The sequence below is a fragment of the Colobus angolensis genome, unplaced genomic scaffold, assembly GCF_000951035.1.
Source record: "Colobus angolensis palliatus isolate OR3802 unplaced genomic scaffold, Cang.pa_1.0 Scaffold208, whole genome shotgun sequence".
Lineage (NCBI taxonomy): Eukaryota > Metazoa > Chordata > Mammalia > Primates > Cercopithecidae > Colobus > Colobus angolensis.
This window is the reverse complement of record NW_012115244.1, coordinates 851,095-859,514: the sequence shown is the minus strand read 5'-3', so window position 1 is coordinate 859,514 and position 8,420 is coordinate 851,095. Positions and strand designations below refer to the sequence as shown.

The window sequence follows — 8,420 nt, the reverse complement described above, 5'->3', positions numbered from 1 at the left end:
GACCCCCACCCCCAACAGCGCCTTCCTCCACCAGCGTCCCCAGGCCCCGCACCCCCACCACCGCTCCTCCAGTCCCCTGACCGTCCCACACGGCCCGGGAACCCTGGATTGCGTCCACAGACCCTGAGCCCACAGACCCCTCAAACCTCGCCCCTGTGCCCTCCTACCCCAGCCCATCCCCGACTGCGCCCCAGGCCCCCTGATTGCGCCTAGTGCTCCTTGACCTGGTCCCCAGGCCCCCAGACGGCGCCCACCCCTCCCTCAATCCACACCCACCAACAGGCGACGCCCACGACCCTCAAGGCCACGCCCCCCTGCAGGCCCCCCAGGGCCACTCTCATCACCTGCAAGACCAGCCCGGGCGGAGAGTCCAGCCCCAGGTGGCTCCCAACTCGCTCCTGCATGGAGCCCACATGCTTCCCCCAGCTTTCGGAAAACCAAGACCTCCACTCGAACGGGGGCCGGGGGGCGGGAGTGGGGCCTCCTGCCTCTGGGATGAAGGCTCTGCGGATGGATGGTCCCCTTCTCCACCCCCCTCACCCTCTGTAACACCCCTCTGCCCGGCCCCCCGCCCCAGAGGGGCGGTCCAGCTCTGCCTCTAGCTCATCAGCCTCTTCCAGGCGAGTCCTGCCTAGAAGGACCCAACCCACCAGGGCATTTGGAGAAGATCAGCCCCCGCCCCAGCTCCTCCTGCTCTGCTGTGCCTGGGCTCGGGCTCAGACGCCTGGTGCTGAGGACCTGTCCCCACTGGGCTGGGACCAAGTGGGTGGTGGGCACAGGGCGGGGCCTGCAGACAAGGGCCAGCAGGTGCGCTAGGCTAGCCCCAGAGTCCCAGGATGGGTCAGCGGCTGGAGGGCTCAGGAGGGAGGTGGGAGTGTTAAGACTAGGGGTGCTCCAGGAGCCACCGAGCCCTGTCCCCACGAGAGGCTGTACCGGGTGCAGGCCATCTGGTCACGCTGGCACCTTCGAAGTGGACCTGGACTGGGGCTCCCAGTGGAGCTAGAAGACCTGCTGCCCACAACCTGCGGTCAGACCTCACCAGGGCCCATGGGCTGTTCTGATGCCAGGAGCTGCTGGAGGGAGCACGCCCCAGGCCAGCCATCCCATGCGGTGCCCATGGTCTGGCAGGTGGCTGCAGTCCGTGCCCCCTCCTGCATGGACTCAGAGGTGGCAGCCATGATGGGCGAGAGCAGGTAGGTGCCGTCCACTGCGGGGCTGGCCACTCAGCGAGGTCACCCCCGGCATGGGAGCTGCTGCTTTTCAAGAACTTTCACACAGTTCCTTGGAGTGTCACAGGACAAGCAAGGCTGGCAGGTGTGACCACCACACGTCCTTTTCACAGAGAGGCTGGGGCCTTGGCCTGGCTCTCACTCGCCTCCAGCCGCTGCCCTTGCCCTGGGGCTGTCCCATGGCTCTGGCCAGCCCTTCTCAGTGGGGTGAGCCGGTGCCAAGCCCTGTCCCCCATGTACTGGGGCCAGTGAGTCAAACTTCAGGTTTCCCAGGCCAGGAAGGGCTAGGGTAAGACCAGCTGCAGCTATAGCTGGTAGGGGAGGGAGAGAAGGAGTCCCAGGGTGGGGTAGGGATGTGGGGTGAAGTGGGGACTCCCTGGTTTTCCCAGCCTCCGGGGCTAAAAGCTCCTAAGCAACCACAGCCCAGCCCAGAAGTGCAGGCACCACCCCGCTGGGGCACCCACCGCCAACAGCAAACTCCGGGCCCCAGGCTGAGTCACTCTTCCTGGGGGTCTGAGTGGGGAGAGCCCCCAGTGCCTATGCAAAGCAGTCCTTGGCTTCCAGGAACCTCGGAAGGGCTGGGCCAGCCTGGCCCATGGGACAGGCTAGGACCTGCATGGCACAAGCAGGGCATGAGCCGCAGGAAGAATGAGGTGGGAGCAGTTCCCACTCCCCAGGGCTCTCATCCCAGCAGAGAGACGCAGGGAGGCCAGGCACAGGACTGAGAGGTCAAGTCTGCAAGGGTGGCCCAGTGCAGCAGGCCAGGCAGCACTGTGGGGCAGGGTCTTGTCCCCCAGGCACCCAGGGCCTGATGGGAGCCACCGGGGTGGCTGCAGTTCTCTGTGTATCTGTGCGTGATTAATGGAGCATGCATGAGCTAGCTGAGAGCTGGTGTGGGGCCTGGACCCTGCTGAGGGAGGGGAGGCCCAAGGCCTGGGCCCCAACCCTGTATGGAGGCCGGGGCTGGGGTGAGACTCACTGTGGGGCGTCAGCAGGCTCTGGGGAGCCACTAAAGCTCATGGGGTACACTCAGTACCTGGGAGTCAGTCTGGGACCCAGACCAGTCCTTCCAGGGAAAACCACCAAAGAGGGGAATAAGACTGGAAAAGCATCACAAAAGCAAGCAAAAGCAGCAGGCAACCAGGTAAGGGAGGACCAGGTCCAGGCCAGGGAAGGTGAGTGAGCCAAGGAGAGGGCGCTCTGAAAGGTACCCAGCCCCGAAGCTCCTCACTCTGAGGCTTCACCACCAGGGCCACCTGGAGCTCTGGGTCTCAAGGCCCTGGAGTGTGGTGACAGAAGACACCCCATGCCCCCAACAATGTGGCAGCCCCAAACAGCTGGGTGCCAGGGTGAATCAAAAACAGCTGGGCGTGGTGCACACCTGTGGTCCCAGCTACTCAGGAGGCTGAAGTGGGAGGATCACTTGAGCCCAAGAGTTGGAGGCTACAGTTGGAGGCTGTGACTGCACCTCTGCACTCCAGCCTGAGTGACAGAGTGAGATCCTGTCTCAAAAAAAAAAAAAAAAGAAAAAAAAGGTCAAATAATTTTATTAAAAAGTAGAACTTCTAAAAATGAAAACTTTAAGAAACTAAAACTTCAATGGGTTGATAGCATCCTTAAATGAGCTGGAAGACAGGTGAGGAGACATTTTTAGAATGCAGCACAGGCAGCTAAATAAATCAAAGAAGTGGGAGATTAAAAGATACCGGGAGAGAGAGAAGGCTTAGCAAACATTTAGTTTGTGTTCCAAAGGGAAGGAGACAGAACGGGGTGGAGGCAATATTTAAAGACATAATGGCTGAGAGAGTCCATAATTGAATAATGACACCAGCACACACATCAAAGACATTCAAATTCCAGATCGAATAAGTAAAAATCAAATTGAACACTCAGATATCATATTAAAACAGTCTTAAAAGCTGGCAGGTAGAACTGACAGCTCCCCTTGCAGAATGATGGCTGACTCTGCCGATTTTCCGAGAGCCACAGCAAAGACAAGACAGTGGAAAGACATATTCAGTGTTCGGTGGGACAGTGGCTGCAACCTGGACTCCTGCCGCAGAGAATCTGACTCTGTCATGAACCTGTGTGGAAGAGATATTGACAGACCAAAAACTCATCCGAGTGTCCCACCACTGGCGCCTCCCTAAGGGACACTGTCTTGAGCAGAATGAAAGTGGTTCAGAATGAACGTGGTTGGAAGTCTGACACTCAGGAAGAGTGAAGGGCAAAGAGGCATGTATGTAGTAAATCTAAAAACCACTGGCTGTGCAAGCGATGATGATAATCACGCCCAGTAGACTGTTAAAAACATTATTAAACAGACTGACAGCAATAGCAGTAAGTCAGAAGGGAGCAGGGACTTCACATTTTCCAGGCTTCAAAGTCGATGTATGGTCAGGTGGGTATAAGTGTGACTTCCTTCACTTTAGATTTTGGTAAGTTAAACGTGCAATGAATAATTTGTAGGCAGTTAGTAAAACACTAGAAACAGTCTGTAACCTCCAAACCAGAAGAAGGAAAAACAAAAATGAGAGAAGAAGCATCAGTGAAAACTAAGGCAAGAACAGAGAGAAAAAGGAACATAGAATAGACGAGATCAACAAAAGTTAAATGAAATCAGATGGTAGACACTGTGGTCATCAGGCTCCAAGGCAGCCCGCAGTGATCCTCATCCCCAGGCAGTCATGCGCTCCCCTCCTGTCTGGATCAGGCTTGGAGTACGCGGCCAGTAGAATATAGGAGCAGCAGGGGTGTGTGATGTCTCGGGTGAGGTCATAAAGACCTCATGACTCTAGTGGTCTCTCTTGAATCACTCACTGGAGGAAGCCAGCTGCCATGTTGTGAGGACACTCAAGCAGCCCTGTGGAAGGTGCACGTGGGAGGGACTGATGGGGGGATGGACTATCAGGGAGGTGGGTCCCCAGTCCCAGGCAAACCTTCAGATGAGGCTGCCTCAGTTGACACTGGAACTGAGCCTCAGGAGCATCCCTGAAGCAGCGCCATGCCAATGAGCCCTTCTCGGATTCCTGAGCCACAGAAAACGTGGAGGATAAATGTTTGCTTTGTCAGCAGCTCTGCTTTGCAGTGATTTCTTAAGCAGAATCAATCCCCACAGAATCCATGTACATGGTTACATTAAACGTAAACGTTACGTGCATTGGTTAAAAGATTAAACATTGGCAGTCCAGAATTTTATGCAGAGGAATATGTAAAACATAAGCTTATATAGTGATGAAAGAAAAAACATACCAGGAAAGTCCTCACCAAAATAAAATGAGTAACAATCTGAAAACTCTAAAGCAAGAACTGACAGAATTATATGCATCTCCAAGATTCTTATCATACTTTGCTTAGTGGCTGATAAGCAGACGAAGAAAATGAAATATGTCAACAACACAATAAACAAATCTGGTCGAACTCATGATGCTGAACAGTTTCAGCACCGCACATTATTTGCACCAAGAAACATTTACAAAAATTAACCACCTAAAGCAACTAACAACCATCTAACGATGCGCAGTCCTCCATCTGACGTGCACTCCTGCACCTGATGACATGCGTTGATGAAAACCTGGCATCCCTTGTCGCAGTTAATAGACTCCTGCCCCCTCTTACCACTGCAGGTCCATGCAGGTGTGTAGCAGCAAGTATAAGACACAAACGGCATGAAGATCATAAGGGAAGAAGCAAAATGGAATTTATTTGCAGGTGATGTGACTTTGTAGAAAACCCAAAGGCATCTACAAATTGCCAGAACCAAGAGGTGAATTTATCAACACATTGGAACACAGTGTCCATGTACAAAAACCATTGCATTTCCCACATTTTAGCAACAAACAATTGGAAAAATAAAATTTCAAATACTATTAATAAAAGTATCAAAATGTATTGGTAAAATATACTTATAAAAGTATCAAAAATCCATCAAATGCCTAGGAATAAATGTAATGAAAACTATGCAATAATATTGCTTGGAGAAACTGAAAAATACCTAAATAAATGTTGAGATACATCATGTGCAGGGATCAGAAACCTCGATATTGTAAGATATCAATTCTCCCCAAAACGATCTATAGATTTAATGCAATCTCAATAAACATCCTAGGAGGTCTTTTTTAAACTTAACATGAGACTGGACGCAGTGGCTCATGCCTGTAATCCCAGCACTTTGGGAGGCCGAGGCGGGTGGATCACTTGAGTTCAGGAGATCGAGACCGTCCTGGACAACATGGTGAAACCCTGTCTCTACTAAAAATACAGAAAAATTAGCTGGGCGTGGTGGCGTGTGCCTGTCATCCCAGCTACCCAGGAGGCTGAGGCAGGAGAATTGCTTGAACCCAGCTGGGAGGCGGAGATTGCAGTGAGCCAAGATCGCACCACTGCACTCCAGCCTGGTGACAAAGTGAGACTCCGTCTCAAAATAAATAAATAAATAAATACTTAACATGAAAATTCAGGCCAGGTGCGGTGGCTCACACCTGTAATCCCAGCACTTTGGGAGGCCAAGGCAGGCAGATCACAAGGTCAGGAGTTCGAGACCAGCCTGGGCAACATAGTGAAACTCCATCTCTACTAAAAATGCAAAAATTTAGCCGGGCGTGGTGGCGGGCGCCTGTAATCCCAGCTACTTGGGAGACTGGGGCAGGAGAATCACTTGAACTCAGGAGGTGGAGGTTGCAGTAAGCTGAGATCACATCACTGCACTCCAGCCCCAGTGACTGTGTGAGATTCTGTCTCAAAAGAAACAAACAGACAGACAACAACCACAACAACAAAACCATTCAAATGACATAGAGTAGCCAACACAATTTTGAAGAAGAAACAAAGTTGGAAAAAGTACACTATCATATTTGGTTTTTTTTTGTGCTTTGTTTTTGAGGTGGAGTCTCTCTCTGTCACCCAGGCTGGAGTGCAATGGCACGATCTCAGCTCACTGCAACCTCTGCTTCCTGGGTTCAAGCAACTCTCCTGCCTCAGCCTCCTCAGTAGCTGGGATTACAGGTGCCTACCACTCGGCCTCCCAAAGTGCTGGGGTTACCGGCATGAGCCACCACACCCGGCCCACTATCGTATTTGAAAACTTCAAAGACAGTATGGTATTGATATAAGGATAGGTAAATAGATTGTTGAAACAGCATAAATAATCCAGAATTCCTTCAAGAGAGTCTGTTTTTGATGAAGATGCCAAAGTAATTCAGCGGGAGGAAGGATGGTCTTTTTGATGATGGTGCTGGAACAACTGGACCGCCACAGGAAAATCTAAATTTAACATTTTATTTAGGAAGCAAGAATGCAATTCAGGGCATACACACAGATGGGGTGATCTCACTATGTCTGAAGAACCAAGAGAAGGTTGAGAGTTTTCTTAGAGAAATGCTCTGTGTTGTTTCACAAGCAAGCTCACTAGTAAGACCAGTAAGCACCAGGAGACTTGTGGGGCTCTGACTGGTGAATGATGGCGTGGGTGAAAGTACTTTCAGAGTCCCAGCAGGTTGTTTCAGCAGCTCACTGATAAAACTGTCTTTGGATTACATGGGCTGTTTTAGGTGCTGGGCTCGTGAAATGTTTAATTTTTGGAGCAGGTGCCAGGTTATGTTCTGAGTGTTTTTTCCCCTTGCCCCTTGATTCTGAATTAGTTGTGTAGGACAAGAATGAGTCCATTTGTATCACTGGCTTTTACAACACCATACACAAAAATTCACTCAAGATGCCTCATTGACCAAAATGTGAAAGTCAAAACCACAAAGCTCGTAGAAGGAATCACAGAAGAGCATCTAAAGGCCTGAGGGGCTGGACACCCTGTTTACCCTGAGCGATTATTACACACTGCATGTCTGCATCATCCTATCTCATGCAATCCACAAATATATACACCTACGGGGCACCCACAGAAATAAAAAAACAAAACAAAGTAGCAAAAACTCCAAAAATAAAGGAATCACTAAGAAAGCAAAAAGGCAAACCACAGACTGGGAGGAAACAGTCCCATTGTGCATAGCTGACAAATAAACATACAGAAGAGGCCTGGCGCAGGGACTCAGGGCTATAATCCCAGCACCTGAGGTCGGGAGTTCGAGACCAGCCTGCCCAACATGGTGAAATCCCGTCTCTACTAAAAATACAAAATTAGCTGGGCATGGTGGTGCATGCCTGTAATTCCAGCTGCTCAGGAGGCTGAGGCGGGAGAATCACTTAGAACCCCGGAGGCAGAGATTTCAGTGAGCCGAGATCACGCCGTTGCACTCCAGCCTGGGCAACAGAGTCAGACTCTGTCTCAAAAATAAATAAATAAATACATAAATACATAAATAAATAAATGTAAAGAATATATAAAAAACACTCTTAGTAACGAACCAAAGACAAGCAACCTAATTTTACAACGGTAAAAAGACTTAGTAAGGCATTTTGCAAAGCAAAATATCTGAATGGCTAATGAACAAAGTGCTCATCACAGCTGGTCACCTGAAAAACATGAGTTAAAACCACGATGAGATACCTGTACACCTATCAGACTGGCTAAAAACACAGCCTGACAATACCCAGTGTTGGCAAGGATGTAAGGCAACCAGGACTCTCATGTGATGGGTGGGACTGCAAAACAACCACATTGGAAACTGGAAGTTTCTTCTAAAGCAAAACCCAAGCATCCTTCATGACCTAGTGGTGAAACTCTTGGACATACGGCCAAGACAGACAAAGGCACATGTCCCTGTAACGGCTGGCACGGGATGATCAGAGCAGCTTCATTTATCACAGTCCTACACTGGAAGCAAGGCAGCTGTCTGTCATCAGGGGACCAGGCGGGCTCTGGCACACGTGTGCCATGCAGTACTGTTCTTCACCAACAAAGGATGCACACCTGTCACACTATACAGCCGCTGCACCTCGGAGCGGAGGGTCAGACACGGAAATACACCTGCCACTCTGCACAGCCGCTGCACCTCATAGTGGAGGGTCAGACACGGAAATACACCTGTCACTCTGCACAGCCGCTGCATCTCAGAGTGGAGGGTCAGACACGGAAATACACCTGTCACACTATACAGCCACTGCACCTCAGAGCGGAGGGTCAGACACGGAAATACACCTGCCACTCTGCACAGCCGCTGCACCTCAGAGTGGAGGGTCAGACATGGAAATACACCTGCCACTCTGCACAGCCGCTGCACCTCAGAGGGGAGGGTCAGA

At 50.9% G+C, this 8,420-nt stretch overlaps 1 protein-coding gene across 1 annotated transcript in view; it reads right to left on the bottom strand.

The window, feature by feature from the left end:
• The window catches only part of TTLL8 (tubulin tyrosine ligase-like family member 8), a 48,499-nt gene that overhangs the window by 984 nt on the left and 39,095 nt on the right, over positions 1-8,420 (bottom strand). The window contains exons 14-16 of the mRNA XM_011942270.1: positions 1,040-1,207; positions 541-631; positions 277-426 (exon numbers count right to left, since the gene is read on the bottom strand). Of these exons, the coding sequence (XP_011797660.1) occupies positions 277-426; positions 541-631; positions 1,040-1,207 (409 nt within the window). The remainder of the gene's footprint in view (positions 1-276; positions 427-540; positions 632-1,039; positions 1,208-8,420) is intronic.